Source organism: Meriones unguiculatus, chromosome 2 (assembly GCF_030254825.1).
Source record: "Meriones unguiculatus strain TT.TT164.6M chromosome 2, Bangor_MerUng_6.1, whole genome shotgun sequence".
In the NCBI taxonomy this organism is placed as follows: domain Eukaryota; kingdom Metazoa; phylum Chordata; class Mammalia; order Rodentia; family Muridae; genus Meriones; species Meriones unguiculatus.
In genome coordinates this window covers 41,233,073-41,259,979 of record NC_083350.1, presented here as the reverse complement: position 1 = coordinate 41,259,979, position 26,907 = coordinate 41,233,073, and the positions used below count along the sequence as shown (strand labels likewise).

The 26,907-nt window shown below is 44.1% G+C and overlaps 1 protein-coding gene across 11 annotated transcripts in view; it reads right to left on the bottom strand.

The window, feature by feature from the left end:
• Positions 1-26,907, bottom strand: part of Sema6a (semaphorin 6A) — a 140,253-nt gene that overhangs the window by 9,466 nt on the left and 103,880 nt on the right. For 9 of the 11 annotated variants that reach the window (XM_060377295.1, XM_060377297.1, XM_060377294.1 and 6 more), the window contains one exon: positions 7,921-12,183. The exons of 1 other annotated variant lie outside the window; for it this stretch is intronic. In XM_060377295.1, coding sequence (XP_060233278.1) covers positions 10,988-12,183 — 1,196 coding nt within the window. In that variant the 3' untranslated portion in view covers positions 7,921-10,987. Of the gene's footprint in view, positions 1-3,167; positions 4,954-7,920; positions 12,184-26,907 lie in introns of those variants that run through there. One more of the 11 variants, XM_060377299.1, reaches the window with a different exon arrangement.

Sequence of the window (26,907 nt, the reverse complement as noted above, 5' to 3'; positions counted from 1 at the left end):
GGTTAAGCAGTGAAGGAAGCCATTGAAAACAAAGCTGATGCAAATGTATTTGAATGAGGAGTCCACATTACATCACCAATAAGCAGCAGCTTTTGGCAGTTTCAGCCACCTGGTTCTGGTTTTAGAGTCAAGAAAGGGGTTATAGAATGTCCATCTACAGTTAAGGAAAGCTGCTGAGGCCAGGCATGTGTCAGAGGTGTTCTTCCATGGATGACTAGAGAAGCCATTGGGTGAAGCTGTGAAAGAGAAGCTTGTATTTTGTTGGTGACCCCAAGACGTTGGAGATGCCAGTCATGAGATACCTGCCAAGGAAAGCTGCTAAGAAGGAGTGGACTGCCCCCCCAAACAAAGAAGTGTGTTGCAGTCAACAAAAATGAGAAGAGCTGGAGATTTGAAGAGTATGTTGACATTAAACATGGAGATGTAGAGTTTAGAGTTTTTCCTGCGAGGTTTTGGTCTTGCTTTGGTCCAGCATTTTCTTACTATGTTTCCTTTTCTCCCTTTAGGAAAGGCAATTTATAGTCTGTGCCATTGTATGTTGGAAGTATGTAATCTGTTTTTTTAATTTTACAGGGGTTACAGTTAAGAGATAGTCCAGTCTCTGAAATCACTTTGAACTTCAGATTTTTAAACAGGGTTGAAACTGTGATAGACTATGGGGACTTTTGAAGTAGGACAAAATGCATTTTGAATTACGATATGGCTACAGGCCTATGAGGGAGTGGAATGTGGTGATTTGAATAAGAATGGCTCCCATAGGCTCATACATTCGAATGCTTAGTTATCAGCGAGTGGCACTACTTGAGAAGGATTAGGAGGAGTGGCCTTGTTGGAGGAAATGTGTCACTGGGGATGGGCTTTGAGGTTTCAAAAGCCCAAGGTAGATCCAGTGGACCCTGACTAATGCATACCCCTTCCTGTGGGATGTAAAGAAAAGCATTCCACTCCACCCATGAGATCAGTCCTTACAATGACTGAGTATGTCCCCCAACTACTTGCATCTTTTCCCATTTGGCATAGCTACAGAACCTTAAGTTTGGAATCGGGGGTCACAGCTGTCCCACTGACCTTGGACCATAGGGTGTACAGCTTTTATATAAAAGTGAAATAAATTCCATTTATTTTCTTTCTTTTTTTCTTTTTTTCTTTTTTCTTTTTCCTCTGGGTTCTGGAATTACTTTCATTAGAAGTTAGCATTCTTTAGTATAGTATGGTCTCATCCAGTTAGATAATAATTTGTATCTCCTGTCTTTCTCCCCAATATCTGCTACAAAGGTATGCTGCATGTATTCTTCTCTAAAATGAAGGTATTGAGTTAGGTCTTTTAATATTATGACATAATAATGACTAATATTTTTGGTATGATGCTTAGGAGTTTTTCCCCTGCAAGGAAAGTCATGAACTCTTGGGATATGAGATAGAGACAGATTTGGGATGGGGTGAGTAGTTCTATCCAGGTCATTTTGCAGTAGAAAAATGAAGCACTTTAGGTCTGAGGGATAGCAGTACTGAAGATGCCCTAGGGATATATATATAGCTGTGAATATAATCAGTTTAAGGTACAAGTCACCAAAATGGATTGGCAAGCGAAGATTACTGGGCATCATGACCTGGGGCATAGAGTATAAGCTTCCTGGCCCAAAGGCAGTGAGTGAATTTAAGATTATTTCCCAGAGAGATTTCTGGGTCCTCTCCTACTCAGTATGATAGGAAAGCTAACACAGTATGGTAGAGCCCTGGGCTGCAGAGGAGACAGGTCTGTTTAGACCATTTGTGAATGGACGAAGAGAGCTACACTGAAGGATTTCTGCCCCTAGGCCACCATATGGACATCACAGAGATGGCATGCCACAACAGTGAAGCAGAAACAGAACTTTTAGCCTTCTAGGCAGGGAGAGAGAGAAAGTGACTTATCATCAGTAAGATGGACGTCAAAGTCATTAAATTTGATGATGGAGAAGTCTGAGGGCTAGGATTCTCATTTTGTTAATCACACTGGAAAAGAGTTTTGAGTTTTTCAATTACTCTCTAAAACATCACCTGATTTGACTTTCGCTCACTCCCATGCAGTAAACAGGGAGGTGTCACTAAGTCTGTTTTTTAAGAGAGGAAAGGAGCAGGCCAGAAATGTGGACTACTGTCCCAAACAGAGACCTGGAGAGAGCAGCTCCAGCTCTCTTCTCAGCTATCTTACCCTGTGAAGGGAAAGTGCCAACTACTAAATTAAGAATGATTGTTCTTAAGCCTTGGGGGTGGGCCTTGGAGCATTCCTTTCCCACAGTGCTTCCTACACCCACTTACATACATACATACATACATACACACACACACAAACACACATACACATAAAGATACATACACTTGTGCAGACAAATGCGCAGGCACACACACATACACACACACACACACACACACTGAGCTGTGTTTCTGGGCCCAGATCCATCTGTTGCTCTGGCCAGGTAAGGAGAGAGAGAATTGTTTTGTGGTAACTCTTTCTTGAGGACAAAATGATCCCTTTGGTTTCTCGATTAGAAAGCCCAACAGATTGAGTGACAAGGAGAAGTTTTTGATCTTGCTATTATAGTCACCTAATTAAAATGAGATGCAGATGCTCCAGCACCTTGTAATTTTCACCTCACTTACTTTGGCTGCAATTACCGCCCTTCCCCACTGACTTACACTGTTTAAATTACACAGTCAGAGAAATATGACTATAGACCTGTTTCTATTCATACATATACGTCTAACACATTATCTTTTCTCTTGAAGCAAGAAATGCGATCACAGGCTTTCTCTTTACCCTGGAAACAGAGGAGAATAAATCTTTGGTTCTTAAGTAAAGTTAAACACCAATAAGAATTCAAATTAGCTGACACCTACACCACCCTTCAACAGACAATTTCTCTCCTCTCTCTCTCTCTCTCTGTCTCTCTCTCTCTCTCTCACACACACACACACACACACACACACACACACACACACACACACACACACACTTGTCTCCAAGAACGGAGGAGTCAGGCATACAGCAATGGCAATCCACACTTTGAAATACATGACTTCCTTTTCTAAGTTAACTGGCAATTGACTCTGACCCTTTGGATCAGGGAAAGTTAATTGCTTCCAAAGTTGTTACCCTTAATGAGTGCATCATTCAGTAAACAACATTGCAGTGCAGGTGGGATTACATACATGTTTTATGCTCTGTTACTGTAGGTGTAGTTGATCACAATCAAGACTCCTTATTTACCACAAAGCATGCTTGTGTATAGAGAAACCTGCATAGATTGGAAACAGACCTTTCATTGTCTAACAAGGAAGCAAACAAAGCACAGAGCAATCAGATTATAGAAAACAGTAGGATCTGGGGAATGTCCACCTTCATCTTCCTCTCATCTTCCTTAGGTCAGCTGCCCAGGGTTGGAGGAGGTCGGCTTCCTCAGAGTGCTGTGGAGAAGTCCAGCCTGGTAACTGTCCAGCTGTGTGGCCTGGAGACAACAGAGCAGACAGCAGTCTCTCCCATTGAGCATGATGCTTAGGCTCATTTACTCGGGGAGGTCTAGTCTGTAGGTGTTACAGCACAGAACTTGGGGAATGGATGAGGGGGCAAATGTGAGGTAGAGAACAGAAGTTGAGATATCGTTCTAGACATGTAAGCAAATTAACTCTTCACATCATCCTGTGGGGCTGGAGATTCCTTCCGGACTTTTCTTTTTGTAATGACCCCTGTCCTTTGGAAGAAGAAGGTTGGGAAAATTCTCCAAGCTGCCATGTGTAGGATGTTTTTTTGTCTACTCATACAGCCTGGGTTCTTATAAGCTTGTGAAACTTCTTTTGTGACTTGTGTGGCAGAGATAGGGTGAAGCAGCTACCAAGGCAGAGTCTTTTGTCCTTTTTCTTGCTTGGAGGTATGCTATCACCATGTCTGAAGTGGCAGGGTCCACCCTCATCAGGGCAGCCACCACACTCAGCTCTGGCTCCTTCTTTCCCTGCTTTGCTGACAGTTCTTAATATCATGGCTGGCCCCGGGACTCTGCAGACGCAGGAAGGAAGAGTTGTGTTCTTTAATTATGGAAAAATATTAGTGCACAATGGCCTTAAAATAGAACACGGGCACCGAGCCTTTATTTTGGGGACTTCATTGTTGTGATCATCCCTCTTGGGAGACTCTGCAGGAGCCTCTTTCCTTTCAGTGAAGCCCAGTAATTGTGTAACCTGAGGTGTCCCCGAGAGAGCTGCAGGGATGATGTCAACACAGGTTTGTGAGGCATGACTACATTTCCACGCTAAGTGAGGTCCTAAGAGGTCTTTCCCTGAATTACAATTTCTGTAAAATGGGGATGATCGTGACTCTCCTGCTCGTCACACTAGGCCAAGATGAAGATGAAGGGATATAATGAACAAGATGATGCTTGCAAATTACAATAAAAATGCATACTATTATGCTTTTCGGTCATTGGAAACCATGACCTTCTGTGGGTGGTGAGACCATTCCACTTTTATTTAAAAAAAATGGTTAGTTCTACTATTAAAATTCATACTTTTTCACTGACAGGACACTAGCCATACAAAACATTCAGTGTCCACATCAGAGAGTGGGCACAACATTTTGTTGAGAAAAGCCCACCTTCTCACCTCCCTTACAGGTGCACAGAAAGTTGTCATGACATCCAAGAAGTGAGCTGTTATCACTGTTCCTATCTGAAGGAACCTAACCGATTCAGCGAATGTCTTTGCAGTTGGTTTCCCGGTATCTAGTATTGTGCTCAAGGTCACCTTCACCTGTTTTTATTGTTGTTGTTGGAAACCACCAATGAAAACTGTTCCTGGTTTCGTGGTTGCCTACTTTCCCTTTCATTAGCTTCCCTTATTTGGGCCATTATTACAGCAGGCTAGCAGGATGGAGGGAGCGCCTTGGGGACGATGCTAATGAATCTCTGGAGAGTCTTCCTTCTGAAGGTGATTAGGAAGAAAGAAAAAGCTGTTAGCCAACTCAGTCAGTGTCACTGGTGTAAGGGACCTCCATAAAGCTCCTGTGCCACCTCCTCGGATCACAATTCCGAAGTTGTAGTTCATGGCAACTCCCTCCCCACCCCCACCCCTGCAAAAGTGCTTAGGTTGAACCCAAGTCTACCAAGAAAAGAGGAGAAAGTGCTTCTGAAGGAACTGCCTTCAGGAGACACCCATTCTGCGGTTCTCACTGTGACAGTTTTGCTACCAAAAAAAAAAAAAAAAGCCACAGCATAGAATTTATGTGTGGGCACATGTGCATGATGTTTTCTGAGGGGGTTGGGACCTCCCCGACCCCAAGCAAAATCAGCTGCCTCCCTTGATTTGCTCAAATTTCATTTCCATTACTACCAGGACATCTGCACATTTTTCTGCCCAGCCACATTTAATGCACATCAATTCAGCCCTAACCCTTCCTTGAGGTCAACCTCCCCCCATCTCAGGGGATATACAATGCTCTAAATGGAATATTGAAGATCCCCATCTGTCTGGTGGTCCCGATCAATAAATGTGAGCCCTTCCATCCTGCTTCTGTAGGAGAGCTACGTCACCACCTGGTTTTAAGGCAAGCGTGAGATGGGGTTTCTGAGAGCTACTGGTCCAAATGCCCAGCTGTCACAGGGCTGAGCCAGGGAAAGGATTACGTTCTTAATCACATTACTTTATTTCTATGGGCTTCTTTTAAATTCCTCCTGTCCCTTTCCCTCCAGCCAAATGGACCAATGTCTGAAATCAGAGCTGCCTTTCTTGACACTTTCACTTGCCGAATGACTTTGTTTTGAAAGAGCCTTTGTTCAGACAACAAAACTCATGCATTGAGTTTGGGGGCATCTTGATTGACTTCTGACAAATTGCAAAGCTGAGTTTACCTGACACGGAACTTAAGGAAAGAAGTCTGGAACCATGAAACACTGAGCAGGCAACTGTATGAGGACAGTCTGTCCTTAGGCACCACAGTTTAAAGACACCTGGCAGAAACCTCCAGTCTTGTTAACAAGCACCCAAGCAAGCAAACACAGCAATTAAAAATCGGGTTGTCTAGGGTGTTTTCTTTCCCCCATCTAAGTGGGGGGCATCCCTGGGGCTCCAGCTAAAATACTTGCTACACCTGTTCTGCCTCTGCTGCCTCCTTGCAAGACCAGTGAAAGCTGACAGTGGCAGACGGCACCAGATAAATATAAGGTTGTCGTGGAAGGATGGCTTACTTCAAGCCCAGAGCCCCCAGCGCCTTGCCTTGGCATAGAGAAAGTTCCCAGTATCCCTAGCTTATGAAGGACTGGGGTTTCGATGCAGTGAGGGAGGGCATCAGGTCTTTCTATCAGATGTTGCTCCGAGGCTCTGAGTGAATGGGGGCAAGAGATGATGGACTAGTGTTCTGGGCAGCTGTTCTATATCAGCTTTGGGATCACTAACAAATCCTTCCCCCTTCCCTCTGTTCCATCTTCCCCCTCCTTTTTTTTTTTTTTAATGAACCAGCTGTGGGCCATCCTTGCAGTTTTATGAGAGGACACTTGGGGACAACTGGGCAGGACAAACCTGCCAATCATGTAAGAAGGAAGCTTTTGTCAGGTTCTGGAAGGACAATTTCAGAGTGTGGGCTTTGCTGTTACGTTGCTCCTATCAGTGGGGCACCTCTGCCCTGGGACCAGCAATTTTCCACCTTGCTTTCAGGTAGCTTTTTAAAAGCAGGGGTGTGAGCGTGCTGCACACCCTCCGAGCAAGGGAGGGATCTGGTGCTCAGGTCCTCCTGTCCAGGTTCTCACAAGCCCTGCTCAAAGCCAACCAAACTTTTCCTTCCCAAACAACACAAGCTGCCTCTGCATAGCCTAGCCCCTTTCTGAGCTAGCTGGCCAGAGAATGCTTCCTTTCAGGACCAGCTCAAAGGTGGTCGTGTGACCTAGGTTCTGGAGAACTTGTTCAGTATTTGGTCTTTACCTTTGAACATTGATTAAAAAACGTATGCTAATTTCTCTATGCAAATGAGACAGAAAATAGTCAACTCTGTACCTAATGTGTTGGCACTATACATGTACAGTATGGCCAATTACATGATATGCATATAAACATGTCATTTTGATACTCATTCACTAGATACAATGACTGCATACCAATACAAGCATGTATTTAAAAACAAAACACAATTAGAAGTGATTCAGGAAAAGATGCCAAGCCCAGACCAAGACATCACTCTAGATGAGAACCATGACCCACCCTGCAGCTTCTCACACTCAAACTGGTTTATAACATGTTTTTATTACTAAAGGTCACAAGTAAAACACCTTAGCCAAAGACTTGTTTAAGTAATTGTTTTTAGAAAGTCTCCAGAGGGGAAACCTGACATAGACATTTCATAATGCTATCTGGGGGAAGGGGGGAGCTCTTCATCCCAATATAACTCCAGCCGTCTTCCCAGTTACAAGAAAGAGATGCTAACAGAAAGCATTTCCAGCACCCTCCACCCTATCAATATGTAAGAAGGCTGAAGTCACATCTATGTAAGGATCTATTTTTAGTGGACCCTCCATACTAAAACCCTAGCCTTGATCTCTTAAACTATCAAGCCTACCATAAATGTTTGATGATGAACAAGCCCATAAAAAGAAAGCACATGAAATGAATAGAGGGAGTCAACGCGTGTTCTGCTTTTTAATTACAGAGGCTTCTGCTAAAGCCCTGCTCCAGGCTGGGAGCAGGCAGAGAAAACACATCAATACATTGGATGAAGGGGGCAGGGTAAAGATACTGCAAGCAAATATGTCTAACTATCTGGTTATTTACAATGTGGAAACCCAGATAGAGACAGAAGAAAGAGAATCATATCCTAAAAGGACACGGGGCCGGACAGGAGAGTGGCTAAAAAATAAAAATAAAAATTGAAGACATAAACAAAAGCATTCAGGACACAAAAGATAACGTAGAACAGTCTGGTTTTATTACTCTTAAGTAATAAAGAGCCCTTTCCTTTCTTTTTCTTTCTTCCTCCTTTTCTTTTTCATTCTTTTTTTGTTTTTTCCTTTTTTACAACATACATTAAACTGTGAATCAGATGTTAGGATGCGTGGAGACGGAAGGAAAATTGGTGACATCACAATATTTTTACAACTTTACAACCAACGTAAGTCTGAGTTTTTTGCATCTACAGTGTCTAGCCACGGTGGAAAGCAAAGGCACGCTCGGGTTTATGGACAATCACCCCACGCAAGGTGAGGGCAGAGAGGGAGAGGGACACTTAAATGCAGAAGACCAGCTCAATACATGTGGTACTGTAGGGTTAACACTGAAAGTGATGGGTTGTGGGAGGTTGGGATGTGCGTTTTGACACAGGTCTCCTTAACACAGCTGAGGCAATGACGCCCATTAACACAGGCATGAGGTTGGGGCAATAGTCTTGGGAGTCAAACAGGAAGAGAAGGTGTCAGGGTGACTGTCACCCACCACCTTTTTAAAATTGTTGTATGTGTAAAGAAAAGGAGAGGAAGAAAAGAGTATCTGCTTCTTGAAAAGTGTTCGTGGTTCTGGGGTACAATAGTTATAGGCCATTAACAATGGCTTCACTAAAAAGCAAAACAAAGCCTCAGGATATCTTGGGTATCCCAAACAACAGCCTGGCTCATCTGCGAGAAGCTCTTAGAACAAAGAGCTATGCGCCTGTGCTCAGCTGTCCACCGGCTCTTCGGGACTGCTCTGACTGAGGATACAGGAGAGTGACTGACCAGTTCAAATTTAGCTTTGTCAATTTTTTTTTCTTTCTGAAAGGTTTTCTTTTTTTAAATTATTTTATTTTGAAGACAAAACTAAAATCCAGATCAAACTGCAAAAAGAGACAAAGAGACCATCAAATAAACTGTTCATATTAAAACAACGCTCATGGTTTACAGTGTGAAGACAATTCTTTTGCTCATGATGGAGTAAACTAAGGTTCCTTCTCTGTGCTTTAGCAAATGAAAACCAAGGGGAGGGGCGAAAATAACACACACACCATCCCCTCCCAACCCTCTACAAACAACAAACATAAAGAAATTTAAAAAAAAACAACAACAAAACAAAAACACCTTTTGCACTCTCAAAATGGATTTTGCAGCATCGGTTGTGGTTTGCCTTGTATTTTGGGGTACCCATTAATCACAGCAGGGACCAGCCTGCCTGGCCCATTTCCTTGTTGATTCTCTGTGCACTGCATGGGTGTGCTAAAGGCACAGCTTGGAGACTCCTGCCAGTTGCCTGCCCAACCACCACAGCAAATCCTCCAGTCAGCGGACACAGCAGAAACGAGGGCTGGGACTTTAGTCCCATCTCTGCTGGCTCAGGAGGATGTCACCATATTGAAATGATCTGGGAATATAATGAGAGCAGAGAGCTCTGGGAAAGGGGCTTTTCCACCCACAACCCTGGGGCGGGGGGGTGTGTGTGTCCATGCTCTGGTTGCAGGTGGCATGACTGAAGGCAAAGAGCACTAAAGGGTGTCACCCAGCCTTCGGCGTCACAGCCATCACTTCTGCATTCTTTTCCCATTTGCTTGACTCCAATCTTCCAGAGGGCTGAGTGGAGGGTGGGGTTTAAATAAATATCTGCATTTATTTCAAGTAGGAAAAGAAAGTCGATCATCACGACAGTTTTACAAGTGTATACAACTCAGGGTGTAAGGCACAAATTTACATGTGGAAAACAGGCTATTCACAGATGCAACCTCATGAAGTACTCGTGTGATCAAATCATTAATTTATGCAAGGTAGCAGCCAGCATATTAATTAGCTCACACAGTTTGTGTATTTTTGTTTGCTGTCTCACATGCAAGGTGAAATGAGATGAGGGGTTTTCACAAGCTGGTGCCTTCATGACAGGGGGAGCCTCAGACAAAGCCGTGTGTGTGGCAACGGGGTATGGGTGCCATTCTAAACATTTCTGTCCTGGTTGGAAGTTAGGATCTGGAAGGATCGTTAAACATTTTTTTTTTCTTGGCCAGAAACCCAACTGACAAATTAACTGGGAGATTTAAATAAATATTCCCTCTTAGCACTTTCCTTTAGCTACTGACCCGATGGTCCAAACACAAAGCTCAGAATTCCAGCCCCAACTTCTTTACTCAGTGGATTTATTGTAAAAATAAAGAAACTCGATTATTCCAGTTAATGGATTTCACGTTAAATAGTTTAACTTTCCACGGGCTTCTGCAGAGCTGTTCGTACGGGTGGTATTTGGAAGTCTTTTCCTTAAGGAAAAACAAAAAGGGTGAACAATAAATAAGAGTTATTTGCGTTAACGGTCACGTTATTCATTAAAAGCGAAGAGGAGCAGAAATCTATGACATCATTTGCCCAACATGGCATTTACCTGCTATAAGAAAGCTGTAACACTGATGGGCATTTCACAGTATCTGCGCATAGTAAACTTCTGCCATTGTTAAAAGTCTGAGTTAGAATTATCAATGAATTCTTTATTTTTTTTTCTGTTTTTGTTGTTTTTAATTTTCATGATTTAAAAAAAAAAGTTTTTGTGTTTTAAAGTTTCGAACGCTTAGCCAAGTTTGGCAAGGTCCTGTGCAGTCACAGACAAAATGTGGTTGTTTTTTATCTTTTTTTTAACCTGTGTGTGTGTGTGTGTGTGTGTGTGTGTGTGTGTGTGTAGTGCACGCATGTAAGTGCGCCTGTGCATGTGTGTTCATGTGGGTGGGGTGGGGATGTGCTTTTGGCTCATGTTTGTGATGATTACTGAAGTCTTTTTGAGAGTCCGACCTGCTGTACGGATGTGGAAGCATGTGAAGGAAGAGGATGGAGGTGACTGTTGCTAAGCCTTCACAAAACCACACCGCCCGACTTTTGAGAGTGTCCCTGTGTCCCAGGGAGGAGGACGCAGCGTCCTCAGCTCCTCCAGGGCCATCTTGGTCGGATGGAAACTTCGAGGCAGTGGAGACCTTGCCGAGCTGGGTGGGTGCCTCGCCTCGTCTGACGCTTTGACGCCTGGCCCCCAACCCCTGGGATTATGTACACGCATCGTTGGACTTCAGGGATGTGGAAAGGGGAGCAAAGGAAGGTTTGGGGGGTACATCTGGCTTTAGCGAGGGCGTGCGCTTCAGCCCCGACCTCGTCAGTGAGTTGTAGGCATGGAGGCTGGGCTGCCTCGAAACGGCCTGGCCAGAGGACTGGGAGCTGTGCAGCTGGATAGAGTCCACCCGCTGCGGGGCGGGGGGCGGGTTGTCTCCCCGGCCAAAGCTCTGGTTCCTGGAGAGGTGGGAGGAATTGGAGGAGTTAGTATTGTTTCTTTTGAGAGTGGTGGCCTGGTGGCTTCTCGTCAGCGAGTTCGTGGGGTAGCTCCTCTTATATTCAAGCCCGTAGGAGGAGGAGTGTTGCATTTCCAGCCGCTTGCTCAGGCCGGTCTGCGACAGCGAGGGTCCCGGAGGACCGAGGGAGGCCTCGCGCTGGGGGACTTTGGGGGGCAGGCTGTCCAGGTTCTCCACAAGGTTCACCCCGTGGTTGGGACTCTTGCTGCTCAGATGCTCTTTGATGGTCTTATACTCCAGGGTGGCGGCCTGGTCCTCCAGGGCCATCTGAGCCACCACCTCGCTCATTTTGGGCTGATCTACATACTCGTGCTGGTAGCCCTGCTGCGTGATGGGCAGGACCACCACGCTGGGGATGTGGCTGGGGGAGGCCCGAAGGGGCAGGTCCGTGGGAATCACCGGAGAGCCCATGGGCGGCATGTCCTTGGTGCAGGCGTTGATGAGGTTCTGGTTCCTCTCCCATTCGCGACTGCCGCGGTTGGGTTTCCGCTTCTGCTGCAGCGTGGGCGTGGACTCCGGCGTGGGCAGGGCGGTGAGGTCAAGGTGGTGCTGGTCGGCTTTGATGAGCATCTTGGCGGTGTTGCTCGGCGTGGCCAGCTTGCCGTTGTGCATGAGCGGCGTGAGGATGGCCTCGGGCTTTGGGTCTTTGGACTGGGTGTCCCCGAAGAGGCCACTGAGCTTGGTGACGCTGCTCATAGATCCCCGACGCGAGTGAGTGAGCTCTTTGTCCTTGCGCTGCACTACAGCCACGTCCTTGCGCCGGTGATCACACACACAGTACACGACGATACCCGAGAAGACGGCGCCCATGACAAAAGCCAGAATGACTGCAATGGCCAAGAGGGTGACAGGGACGAGCTGGTCGTTGCTTTTGAGGTAACTTTCCCGAATCACTCCTGTAATAGACACCGCACATGGCGTTAAGAAGTGAAAAGCACGCTGTGAGGATTGCTGATGTATGGCAGTCACACTGTTAATGAATAACAGTACTAAGTGACAATAGCTCTTATTGTCAAGCTGCAGCTTACCAAACATGAACTAATTAATCCTCCCTGCCCCCACCCCACCCCAGCCATCTCTGGGATGTATGTAAATTGATTTTATTTGTTGCTTTCTTTGTGGCTTTCATTTTCTCTGGTACATGACCTTTCAACTTCCTTCTAAGGACGACGGCAGGGTCAGAATTTATTTATGTCTTTTCCTTTTGATCTTTTCCACCTTCTATAAGATTTAGAATAAACGAGCTATTTGAGGCTGGAGGAAGTAGCAACAATTATACGCATGTTAAATGAACAAATCACACAACAATCCGAGCTTTCCGCTAAGTCTTTTCTTGACGACTGCCTCGTGACAACAGGGCCTCTGTCTGGAGAAAGGCATGTTTGCTTTTGAAGAGACAAGAGGGTAGAGGGTTTATGTCACCACAGTGAAAAATAGCTGAAGCTCACAAGTTACAATATTTACATTTATTTTGCATCAAAAAGGAAAAAAAAAACCCCGCACTCCACTCAATTTCAGGTAAATATGCAGTAGAAAGAATATTTAAACTATCCCCCACCCCCCCGTTGTGGGCTCGTAAAGTGTCAGGTCCCATTATTACTCTTAGGGCTTGCTGTCACTAGGAGATTCTTCAGCAGAGCTGATCTCTTCAGTTTAACAAAAATTATGTGGCTACCCCCATCTATTATCTTCCACTACATTAACCAAGAAGCCTCATTTCTGAAGGAAAAAAAAGTTGCAGTTTCTATCCTGCCTAATCAGCCACCAAGCTGAGCCACTCTAATCGAATGCAAACACAGGCGCTTTTATTTTTTTCATACCAAGTGCGAACAGACATCACAGCCCTCAAATCCTAAGTGCTTGATGCCGGTAGCTAAAAAAAAAAAAAAGTCTCAAATACTTCCATCCCTGCCTCTGGAGACTGAAAGAAGATGAATATATTAGAGGCACTGCATGAAGAAATGTAAACATTGTTCCTATTATGGAAAGATGGCAGGACAGAAAATGTACCTTGTCTGGTCTCTGGAGACACATTTTTCACCTGCTAAATCAACTCCCTGTGGAATATTGTTTAATGTATTTTACTGGTAATTGTAAGTGGCACCAAATTAGAATAAAAATGAAACAAACAAAAAAAAATCTCTATCCACTCCTAAAATTATGATATTCAACCCTTAAACTTTTGCTGATTGTTGCGGTTATATTTTAAATGTCACAGCCGAGACCTTGGAGAAACATAGCTCTGTTATGGGTGGGAGTGGGTGGGCTCTGCCTAAAATATTTTGATTGCTAAACTGATAACTTAGAAACCCTAAAAACTCAGCTGGAAGATCACACTCTTCCCTCTCAAGGATCCTCTCATACTGTGACATCACACGTGCTTGTGGGGGAGGAGGGGGTGTGACCGTCCTGTGACAAAGGATTGTGAGGTGACTTCCAGTGGGAGTAAACACAAGTAGCAAACACCTTTTAAGATGTAAGATTTTATGATTAGACAAATACCCCTGGTGATAGGGGGATGGGGCGAGGGACCCCACAGAGCACAGTGGAAGACGGAAAGATGTTGAATAATTTCCCGAAGTGACGCTTTCCACTTTTTAAGGGGTAAAAACCAAGACGAAGAAAAAAACAAAACAAAACCCAGCAGGGAAATGCAGTTCTAACTCACACATTATGTGGAATGTGCCCCAGACAGTGGGCTGTCTTGCATTCAGAAATGTTTTAATACCTACCCCTGAAAGAAAATGTGCTAATGAAGATTTCTTCCTAAAATTTGCATTTCCTTGTCGTGTTAAAATAGCAACTGATTTTCCTTCAGTTTTGATTGTGCTTGGAATTCTATCACACATATTCTTAACTTCCTACATTATTGTACAAACCAATGTGTACATCTGTGAATAAAATGGTTTCATTTTTCTCATTGATTTGGTGAGTTCCACGGTTCTAGTCAGGTTCTACCCATCCATAGAAGGTAGCAGGTTCTCACCACAACGGGCATTTCACAGAGTCCGTTTAGGTTCTCGTATTTAGTGGGGACTGCAAGAAAAGTTTACGTATTAGAGGAAGCTTCCTACAGTAGACTTTGGCATTCTAGAGCTAGCATGGCTCTCTCCACTTAGAAGGTACAAGGAAAGGTAAGACTAAAGCTGAACCTTGGGACCAGATACCTAAGAATTCCCTATTTAACCTCCACATCCTTCCCCCAACGAACACAACAACCAGCAAGGTTGGTGATGAGTAAGAGGAAGTCAAGGCAGCTATTCCTGTCACCCTCTCCTTTATGGACACAGAGATGTGGATCAGGGCAGACCAGTAAGTTAGAAGGTTAGTCCCAGAAAATATTGGTCTTCGTCCGGAAGACTTGCAAATCTTTTCTGGTTAGAAAGTAATTTTCTAACCAGAATATCCTAATTAGCTGCGTGTCATCTGGTCACACAACTCCTACCTCTAAGAAAGTGCCAATCAGTCTGAAATTGCCCATCTCCTAACCAGAGCGCCGCCAGGTCAGCCCCTCCCACCGCAGTCTGCCCTTTTAAAAGAAGGCGTTCCTTCATCTCAAAATGAGTTTGCTCATGTGACTGGGTTCATCCTTTGTCAACCCCTTGCCTGTTGACATGTGTGTCATGTCCCTGTGGCCCCCCACCCCCCACACACAGTGAGCAGAGTATGAAACTTCAGTACCATAAGGCTAGAACAATGCACTTACTTCAATGGTAGTTTTATGTAATCGCCACATTTATCCATTGCTTCTTATTCATAATTTTAGCCCCTAAATATTCTTCTTTCATGTGCAAAGGTCTTTAGCTGTCTGAGACTCATAGAAACCACTTGCTCTATTACCAGCAAAGACTTTTTTAGTGGATGACATTTGAGTTCATGTTTCAGGTTGTTAACCAGTCAAGTAGGATTTGACCTTTCAGGAAAATGATGTGCCTATTTTCCTCAGTCTCATTTCGCTATGTAAATACTATCTTAAAACAACAACAACACTTTCTGTCTCTCCTCATCTTTCAGGTGAGTGAAGCAGGGGGCCTTCTCATCTGTTTAGACAAATTCAGAAACCCTAAGCTCCATGTTAAAAACAGATATTAAATGGAAATGGAAGCTAGGAAGGGGGATTTTGTTTTTGGAAATGCCTTCCAAGCTTAAAGATTTCTGTGCACATCATGGACACCAACAAAGGAGTGGCAGTGAGTAAATTAATCCTGTCATTTAGCCATGGCAAAGGCTTGAGCACAGTGCTCTGTCTCACAGCGCTGGTGGTGCTGATGCAAGTGGCACAACACAAGACCTCAAAAGGCCTGGAGTCTTGGGTCCTCACCTATAGACTGGTGACTTTTTGGATAGTTGGCTTAACAGCTCTGGACCTCCACTTTTTCATCTATAATTTGAGCTCAACACAGTCTTGCTGCCTTTCAGGAGGGCAGGACAATCAAATGAAGACCAAGAAAGAGTCTGAATGTCACAGTTCGGTGTGTGTGTGTGTGTGTTGGGGGTAAAGGTCAGAAGAATGGTGAGTTAGTGGTTTTCCGAGGGCTTCAGAATGGTAAGTCACAACAGCTCTGGTTCAGCCTGTCAGTTATCTGTCTCCCCGGGGAGGCAGGCAGACACATCCTTCCTCCTCTTTATGCTGTCAAATGGGGCCAAATATTTCAGGACAGCTTGTAGGTCATGAACTTTTTTGAAACAATTAAGACAAAGCTGGAAAATATTGAGCAAAACCCAGCAAGAAGAGTTAGATGCCCAGTGGACTAATAATTCCATATTCAGCTCCTTGAAGCAGTTACCACGCTATTAGCACTTGTCACCCAAGCCTTCCCCAGGATTCAGAGTTGTGTAGCTTAATGAGTGGCTATTGAACGTGTGGGTTTTCAGTACATTGTAGGGACATTTAACAATACATCTCTAAGCCTTGTGAGTCATCTTTGGATTGTCTGTATGACCTCGATATGAAAATCTCAGAAAGACATGGTCTTCAGTTATCATCCCAATAGAATTTTGATAGTAACACTTACCATACAAATAGAGATCTAAAAAGGTACCCAGGTAGTTGCTCAAAACAATAAGAGGAGAAACTGTCTTATAAATGAAAAGAAATTGGCTTTGGGATGATTCCAAAGGAGCAGTGAGGGCAAAAGGGTTGTTTATGACAACTGATGCTCCAGTGAGATTGCTCAATCTGAAACAAATGCATCTCTGCATAGGGCCAAGGGCCACAGGCTGGGGCTGGAAGGAACATCCCTTGCGTCAGGTGCTGGATGGAGTCCTGGGAATATGCCAGTCTCACCTGCCCGAGTCCTCCCACGGTGCAGAAGTAAAAGAATAGGCTTCCCCACCCTAGGCTATTACGTGCTTTCTATCAGTCCCTGGGACTTCTGTTCTCACCAGTTGAAAACGGGGCATCAGGAACAAAAACAGAATCTGAAAAATGCTATGCAGCGAGTCATTAACCACCAGCTATTTCTCACCAGTCATAAGGTGCTAAATGGATCTTCATTTTTTACCTTCCTATTGCAGGAAGCAAGGAGCACAATGGCATAGAGATTTCTCTGAAAACATGCCTTAAATTGGCAGACCTAAGAAGAGTAGATTCTCTGTGCTTTGTTTTTCTTTTCTTTTCTTTCTTTTTTCCTTTTGAAGTGAGAGTTTTCAGGTTTCCTGGAGGCCTCAGTGAAGGAATTTGAAGCTCTTTAGAGGTCAAAACAATGAAAAGACTATGAATGATGGCCCTAAAAACACACGATTCAAAAATAAGAGCAATTATATATTGTAAAGTCAAAAGGAGCCCCAGTGCAATTCTGAATTTTCCCATGATGACCTTGCAAACGAATTCTGAAATGTCAGAAACCCAATCTTCTGTTTAGAAACGTGGCTTTGGTAAGTAGATCTGACTGTGCTTCCTCTGGCCTGCCTGGTCTGTTCATGGGAGCCAGACCTGGCCGCCAGAGCACTGTACTACAGACCGGATGATAGCTTCTAACTCTGGGTTAGACTGAGATTCTCCTGGTGTCCTTCTTTTCATTATCCCGATATTAGCCTCTTTGTGGATTCCCTCATCAGACACACATTCCCGGAGCATAATAACGCAGAGCTGGGAGGATGGGGCAGTGAATGAGGCACAAGCCAGGAATGGGAAGGCAGACCTTGTCCTTAATTCCACAAAGTATAGAACTAGAATAGGAACCATCCTTACTCGGAGGCCAAACCAAAGCTTTAACAAGGAGATGAAATTGAGCTGAGCCTCAAAGATGTATAGGGTTGTAGAGATGGAGAAAGGTGACAGCTCTATTTAGCAACAGGGAAATGCCTTTCTGGTCACTTATATTTTGGTGAGACCAACCCCATTGTACTGCCTTTGGTACTGGAGTTTCACAAGCTTTTGCCCCCTCTGGCCAGGAACATCTCCCACCTTCTCATATACATGGCTCCGTTATTAGAGTCTAAGCTTTAATGAAGAAATCCTCACATTGGGCCAGATTTACTTTCTACATGTATCCTGGGGCTATGTTCCTTTCTCCTATAATCTTCACTGGCAAGAAACACACTTCATGCTTGTCTTCCTCTGCAAGACTGTTCTAAGAGAAATGAATTCATCCCTTAGTCCCAGGAAGAGAGATGTTTAGCAGATATCTGTTAAACCAACTGTAAATAAACGCTTGGGTGAATGAACACAGCTGGAGGAAAACTAAGAAAAATAGAAGATAAAAACATTGGGGAGAGGGATTTGAGCAGCCCCGAAAGACCAAAAGAGGTATTTAGAAGACCCAGCAGTTGGAGAAGGAAAGTTCTTTCCTCCTGTCAGGAGAAGCTGACTCTAAGGTTGCTTTGTTCTATATTGAATTCATTACTGAAAAACCAGTTTACGAAGAAGCCAGAGCTAAGTACCCTTGCAAAAGTACAGCTATCATATTATTATCGTCATCATCATTATTATTATTATCACCATTCTTTTTAAGAATTAGAACTCTCAGTCTTCAAGTGTACCTATTACCTGCCATTTACACCAAAAAACCTGGGAGATGCTAAATGACCCATCAAAACAGAGAAACTTAGATAAAGTCAGTTTTGCTTATTAAGCTAAAAACCTGAGCCCTTCCCAACCCGCTCCAATGACCTCTCTCTCCTGCTCAAAGATGCAGACATGGTTAACTCGAAATGGTTAAGTGTGTACTTTAGCCCCTCACCCTCACTCAGTGTGCTGCCTGTTTCAGAGCTGCGGCGGTATGATGGATGTGTCTGTCTCCATAGTGAAGTGATTAATAGGCATCTGTGTCGAGCGGACCCGGTGACCACAAAGACAACAAAGCTTCTCTGTGTCCTTTAGAGAAATATGCAAAGGCAAAAAGGAGGATGGACATTTCCTCCATCATTGAGCCAGAGGGGGTTTGTGTTGGGTCTGAGAACTAAGAACGATGGCAAAACCCCAAGAAAAGCCCCGGAGTCGGATCCCCTAAAAATAGACTCTCGGTTCTGCTTTATAGTAAGACAAGCCTGCAATTTCCTTGAAATCCTCATAACAACTTGAGTGAATAGAATCTAACAACCCAATTTTTCTTGTTTGAAAAATCTTATTGCAACAAACTGCCAGGCTCAGAGTCCTCCAAGGCAATCAGAATGAATGAACCAACCAAGAGCCAGCACCACTAGGGCTAACCACACAGAGCCCACTGTAATCCCTATGAAGAGAAGAAAGCAAGCAGCAGGAAAGCCTCAACTGCAGACAATCTCTCCACAGGGCCACACCCCAGCCCACAGGGATGACCACACTGAAAAATGAAATGGTAGCTTTCTGTGGTTATCTTGGCAGGAAACAGCCTTCTTCTTGTCTTAGGGGCTAATGTTAACCAGATGGTTTGGAATAGACTGAAAATGCCAGCAGCCCTGAAAACGGGCTCCGAATTTATAACTCAAACTTTCCTTTCTATTTTATTTCCCTGGCATGACATAGATTAGGCATTGGGAGGGGTCAGAGGCTTTGAGATGTCTAAAGCTAGTGACTCACCATGCCTGAGTATAGGCAGGCCCCTACCCTGGCTAGTTAATAACTCCAGTTTAGGACTCACACATTGCAATGATGCTTATAATTGACTGTGGATGAGCCCACTGCCAGCTCTCCCACTTCTGAAACATATACAGTTTTGGCTGGGATGCCTTCATGGGAAGAGGAAGGAGACCAAGTGTGAAACTCATTCGACTTCATTTTTATTTAGAACGATGCGTTCATTTCCCCCTGTGCTTGGCTCACTCATCCTCTGCTACTCTGCTGGCTTAGACATGACCTTGCCAGTGGGACTGTGCATTCAGACAGTAGATTAGTGTCTCTGTTGGATCAAGAGTAACAGTAGGATAATTTTTAAAGACGTGCCTTAGAATGTTGGTCTGTGGGCCCATGCTTTAGAACTGTTATTTTACCCATACGCTTACTGATTATTTTTGTGGTTTTTGTACAAAAATCTATTTTATTATCTTTAATCATGTGTGTATGTGTTGTAAGTGTGAGGGGTGTATACACATTCATCCTGGTGTTAGTGGAGAGTAAAGGCATCAGATGCCTGCTCTGGAGGAGAGTTAACGATAGTTTTAAGCTGCCTGATGCGGGTGTCGAGAAGTCAAGTCTGGTCTTCCGAAAAGCTGAATATACTCTCAGAACCAACTCAGCCCCATTTGCACAAGATTCAAGGTTTATTTTCCTGCCCTGAGTTTTTCTTTCTAGGTAAGACTGTGATCTTAACATCTATATGATTCCTAAAATCACACCAACTTCCTCATCCTGTCTTCTCCCTTTACTTTATAATGAGGTATCAAATTATGAAATGGGGAATTGGAAAATTCAGATGATTCTTTGATTAGATTATTTGTGGTGCCTTGGATTTTCTCTACAAAGCAAAGATAAAACAACAAGAGGGAGGAGGTCTGCTTAATAATATTCCACTTTGAAAACAACACGGGGGAGTGTTAGTGAAAAACATAAACTCTGAAGTTACGAAGACCTGGATTTGAGATTTGTTTCTAAAAATAACCCACTGTGTGACCTACAGGCATGTCTCTCAATCAGCTTGAGCAACATGGGCTCTAAGATGAGGGTTGTTGGAAGGATGAAATGGGCTAAGCGAATGAGAGAGTATGGAGAGCATATGGCCTGTTCGGGAACAGGCAGTATTTCTAAAATTTCGGATGAGTTGCCTGCCTTGAAGAGGGGCCAAGATGCTGTGTTAGTTAAGAGTGGAGAAAAAGATCAAAACATATAGCCTTGGCAAATGAGCTTCAAAAAGACACCCCGTGAGCACCTTGAACAGTGTCACCAGTCAGTGCTACCCTGGATCAGCATCACCTTGAACTTGTTAAAGACACAACTCTTCAGGTCCAGGGCACGGATGCTGGTAAATTCTTGTGTTCACTAACATTTTTGAACGCCACCTTAACTGTAATCAGCAATTTTTTAGAAAACAAACCTACGTGATTTAGCTCAGACACGACTAAAGTGATGAATAAACAGATTTCCATTTTTTTTTAAAAAAAAAAAGAAAAACGTAAGTAAATGAACCAAGTGTGCCTGGGCGTTCAACATGCCAATCTTTAGGTTATACATGTGATTTTTTTTACCCTGATTAACACTAACATTCTGACAGAGAATACAAAAATGATGCTATTTTATTGGAAAACAACCAAATCCATCACATTTTTCTCTTGCGCAAATGTCTTTCTTTTGTCTTTTTAGAGAGGCGCTTTTCTTGTTTCTCACTCATGTTTATGTGTCTGTGTGGAGGCGTGTGTGTGTGAGTACCTGACAAAACTATTACATATGCCCTAAGGTATGCCACTACGCTTACAACACCAAACAAAACCACCCAACGTCTTATCCCATGGCTCCTTAGAAGATGCCTGTGGCCTCTAGTGGCCCTAACATGAGGACATGGTCTATCTCTGTAACAGTGGCCATTGGGTACTGATTGGATTGCAGGAATCAGATGTGTCCCTGGTTGGATCAGCCCCGGTGTGCCTGGATCTCAGGGGAAGAAGAGGCAGAATGCTTCTGAGTGCCCAGCATTGGGTAAAGTCACCTCCTTTAATGGGCCACATCTAGCGGCACCCCAAATCAGCTCCTTAAACTCCATTCATGACCATTAAAAATTGCTCGGGGCATCGATAAATCTCCCCATACCTCTTCGTGGCTAGACACAAGGACAGGAACCCAGGAAGGTCCTCTCTCTTTGTATTTTCTCAACTGAAAGGAGGAACCTGAGTTCATGTTTCACTCCCATGTTAAGGTACTGCTTTATGATAATGAAAAAGCCCAGGAAGGCAGTGCCCTCCACTTGGCAATTGGGGTCTGTTAAGGAGAACTGAATCTGAAAACCCATAGAAATGCATGACATTTTAAGTTACATTAAATTTCTGTTGTGTGCTGTTAAATCACAGAAAGCAAGGCCAATCAGCACTTAGGGTGTATTTATTACCTTAACAAATGTCAGATGATTGTGTCCAGGGTTATCTATTATTTATGAATAACAAGAGGCTAGAGGACTGCAAATGACATGCTTTAATATGTCTGAAAGGTTAGGCATAATATAGTTTACGGCCCTATAAATTTCTTGACACCATTTTCCCCTTCGAATAAAGCATTGTCAGTGGCTGTCCATATGGAAATTCTATTATTTCTATACCATTCATAACCACCACCTTCCACTCCAGTGAACTACTGGTGGATGCACCATTTTGAAAATAAACACATCCTTGTAAAAAATATAAACTTTAAACGTAAACAAGGTGAGAGAATTCCAATCACTCCATTAAAAACAAACCACTTTACACAGACAGTGCCCGAGCTGCAGACTTAGAAGAGGTTAGGAAATATTAATTGGAGATGACACACCTTTCCATTGCCTGTAATGGGCTCCCTGACACTGATTAAGATCCCATCTAACATGTGTCTGGCATGAATAGACTCAACTATGTTTCAGTAACTTGCTTCAGGGCCGTGGTGAGATTTAAAGTGCTAAAGAGATTGATGTCTAATGAAGCTTGTGGGGCTGCTGACCATCCATTCAGCAGTCCATGCACTTTGCAGGGCTTTGCTTAAGACTTTAAACAGCCTGTGTTTCCCTGGTACCAACAATAGAACACAGCTCATCCTGTCCTTTCTCTCCAGGGCAGTGGTGTTTGTTACATATTTTGGACAAGCCCTACAGAGTTTGAGGCCACTCTCACATCTCATGTCAAGAAAAGAGAAGCTACTCTTTGGAAATTACCCATTTTACGTAGCCCTCTATAGACCGGTCTGCCTACAGAACAAGGAGGGCTGCAAGAAGGCTGTCTCAGAAGACTTAAAACCAATAGACCACACAACACTAAGCTCTGAGAGAAAGCTAATATTATTTTTCCATTTTTAAATGGGACCCAAACTCTTGAATCGACTCTTCACGATTTCATTATGAAGACACAACAGAACCTGGAGGAACAGAGTGGTTGAATCAGTTAAAGAACAAACGGCTCCAGATGCTCTCTTAACAAGATCATGCCTAGCCTAGTCCCCAGACTCCTTGAAAGTTCTGTTGAGCTGTCAGAAACCTTTGCTATTGTGTGTGTATATTTGTACAAGAGATGGGCGAGAGTGGGGAAAAAAAAGAGAAACCGAGAGAAGAGGTGGGGTGAAGTGTCATGCCTGGAATGATAGGGCCTGAGAACACAGATGCAGAGGACAGGCCACTGGACAGGGAAGTTTTTATTTCAAACACACCATCGTTCAAATTGCTGTTTCAAAAGTAAAAGTTTAAGCTTTCCTAATCATAATTTAAGACCTTCATTTTTGGAGAAAATGGATGGTATTTGTAAGAAAGGGGGGGGTTACTGAGTGTCTCTAGAAAATTCCAATATTGCTGCACTGATTCAGGCAGGCAGGGACATGAAATAGCTTTCGCATAGCTGACATTTAACTTTTTTTCCTTTCTTACCCTTTCCACAACAATCTCATCAAGACCTTAGATGAATTCAGCTAGTTGTCAAGAGGATAGAAAATTAATTAGATCTGATCTACATCTTTGCCTGCATAACCAAAGGAACAACTGTAGGGTCTGCATGGGCCTGAGCCTTCTCCCTCCTCCCTCCTCCCTAAGAAATGCAATAAAGTTCTTGCCATTCTCCACCCCACGGCCCACGCATAACCTGCCCACAGTGCCATTGTCCTAGCTCTTTCCCAAAAAAGGTCAGAGACCAAAAGTTACATTCTCTTTCTGGGAGGTGACACGAAGAAAATTCTAAAGCTAAAGAGTAGCACATTGGATTACATTCTCACTTTTCTCTTAGCCCTCGCATGACTTCAAGTTCTGTCAGGGGTGAAATGTCTTACACACCAAACTCCAGCACTTAACTGAAGGGACAGAGAAGCACCACTTTGGACTTTAGCTTGCCAGGGCTTTTCCTGGAATCAAGCACTTGGTTTGGCAAGGAGCACCAGGAATATGTCACCAGAGGCAGTGACAGACCAGGTTAGAACCAAAATGGATACAAAATTCCCTTCCCTGAATCCATAACTGCATGTGTTGGAACAACCAGCCTGGTACATGGGCTCTATGAACCTTCCTTTGTCTTTCCTTTCCTTGGGCCTCTGTCTTCCGCCATCACTCATTCTGCCCCCACTGCCTGCCAAGAGAGCTAAGACACCTCAGCACGACATTTAGGGCACCGCGCTCCCATTTTGATCTCAGTTCGCATTCCAGCCCTTCATATTCTTGATCACTTTAGTCACTGCACATGACACGCCTCTGAGTGACTCACTCTGTGCTTGAAGAGCTTTCGTGGCTTGTCCACTCAATTTGTTCTCCTTGCAATGTCACTCCCTCCCCTCGCTATTGACATTCAACTTTTCCCTCAATGCTTTTCAAGGCCTTTCCCTGGTCCACCACACTTGGAACCACTCAAGGCCAGCTTCCACCCTGGCAGCGCTCTGTCTGACCTTTCCTTGACTTCTCTCGCATGGACGTGTCCCACCAGAAGCTAGCTGAGTGTCTCCCCCACTACCTGTAAGCGGTTCCCTTTCAACAGTCGGCACAGGATTTGTACATGGATGTTTGTTGACTGAACAATGAAACATTTTTATGTGTTGCGTGTGTGCGCGTGCGCACTTGCGAAGGCCACATGGGGTGTCACTGCAAGGATGCTATCCATCTTTTGTGTCTGTGTGTGTTTGTGCACAGGGACAAACACAAGTGTGCAGTGCTAGGGTGACAAGCACAAGCCACACTACTCAGCTGTTTAGGTGGGTGTTAAGGATGAGAATCCAGGTCCTCACGCTTGCCCACCATCCAGTGGACTGGGCCTTACCCACAACCTTAACAAACTTGGCTCTTTCTTTGACACTAAGGTTCTTGTCAACACTACTGAACTGCTATTTATTTTCCAGTGGTCTCTCCGTGTCAGTCCCCACAAATAAAGATAAAAACGAGACCAAACTATCTGGATCACTTGACAGTTGTTGAAAACTTACTGTTAAATAAGCTTGAAAACAACCAAGTGTGTTAGCGGTCCTGCTTCGGAACAAATCGACCTATGAGCCTTCCTCAGGTAACAGCGTCACTTTGAGCCTGCTCTCAGTGGCAGGCTTTTACCAGCACTATCTTTCCGACGATATGCAAATTTTAGTGATTATTTTCTGAAATCAAATGTGATAAAACTATTCCAGAAGGGTATGTGTGTGTGTATGTGTGTTTCAAGAAAAGGTTTCTCTGTAGCCCTAGCTGTCCTGGAACTTGCTCTGTAGACAGGCTAGCCTCGAACTCAGAGATACGCCTGTTTCTGCCTCCTGAGTGCTGGGATCAAAAGTGTGTGCCACCACCACCGCTTAGCTGCAGAAGAAATTCTGAACTTGAATTCCTCTGGTCTGGTTTATTCTAAATTTCCAAGTGTGGCCCAGAGGCCATCTCTGAGCCTGGCTTTCGGAAGCTCGCTGAGGAAGTTCCTGGCACTGCTTCATGGCGGCAAGCACGGTATACCTGTGCTGGTTTGCCAACTTGACATAAGCCGGAGTCACCTAAGTCAGAGTATCAGAGGGATGCTCAACTGAGGAACTGCTTCCATCAGATCGGCCTCTGAGCAGTGCCACCACGGGAAGGCAGTTCTGGCTTACGTAAGAGCGGCAGCCATGGAAACAAGAGCCAGCAAGCGCCATTCCTCCAAGGTTCCCAGCTCTGCTTCTTTTTGAGTTCCTGCCTCAACTTCCCTCAGCAATGGACTGTTACAGGGAAGTTGTGAGCCCAGTAAGCTCTCTGCTCACAGCCACAGGAAGCAAACGGTTAAAACTTCAGGCACAGAGCAACACTGTGGAGAAAGTATGTTCTGTGAGGTAAATCATGGGATAAACGAGTAGGATTCAGGTACCAATAACCCTACAAGATATCTGGCCGAATACAAGCTTAGACGAACAGTAGTGCTTTAAGAGAAAAGTATGTCTCGTGTAATATTTCATATATGCTTACATTGAAAAGCACCCAATTTCATCTAAATATTCAAAAAATCATATTTAAGTATACCTGAAGTTCAAATTTATCTGAGTATGTTGTATTTTACCAAGTAATCCTCCTTTGCTACTTCACAACCTTGTAGCTCCATGACTCTAAGACTCCTACAATCATTTTAAAAATGTTTAAATTGCTCTCTCTGTGTGTGTGTGTGTGTGTGTGTGTGTGTGTCTACATGTTGGTGCTATGGCTTGCATGTGTAGGCCAGAGGACAACTAGTGAGCTAGTCAGTTTTCTCTCTCTATCACGTGCATCCCAGAGATGGAATTCATGTCCTGAGCCATTTCACCAGCCAACCAACAGGTTTATACAGACTTGAAAGTTCTGGAGGTTAGAACAGCTTGACAAGAGTTATAAAAATAATATTAAATCTTTATGGGGTGAGCCTAGTACAACTCACAATTAGAAATGCTAGCATTTTAAGAGTCTTATTTTCCTTATCATCAGTAGCAGCTTGGATACCATTTTCCCGTGAACAATGCAGGGTACCTTCCTCTTACCAGTCCCCCTAAACAGAAAGAAATGAATTCTGCCTAAAGGCCAGCCCTCCCTCTCTCTGCTGCCGCCTTGCTCCTGACCATGTGTGGGGTTCTTTTGAACTTCAGATTGCTAAGTGAGATAAGGTCCCTTTGCTCCTCCCACCACTGTACCCATAAGGCAGCCTTTTCCCTAGGAGTTTCCTAGAGACCAGTCAGTCTCTCCAATCAGATCTGAAGAGGACTTGTGATACTACATAGAAACTACATAGTCAGTATGGTTCGCTTTTAAGCTTTCTAGAGAAAGCGCCAGCTATTCAAAAAGTCAATGTTTACAAAATTTTAGATATAAATCTTGTATCCAACACTCTTATTTTGCTGTCTTCCTGGTTTGGTGATCTTTTACTGCTGTGCTGTTGGCGCTGGAGGAATGTGCTGGTGAGAAAATGGGCTGGGATGCAGCATCCATCAGAGGACCACGCTTTTGCAGTCTGCTGCCAGGGCCTGTATCGGTTCCCAAAGTCGACTGTGTAGGTCTCGACCTGGCTCCTAGAGAACATGCTGACCATACAGGTATTTTGTCACTTTTATTTCTACTGTGCCTCCTATGCCTGCCTCTGGATATGCCTTG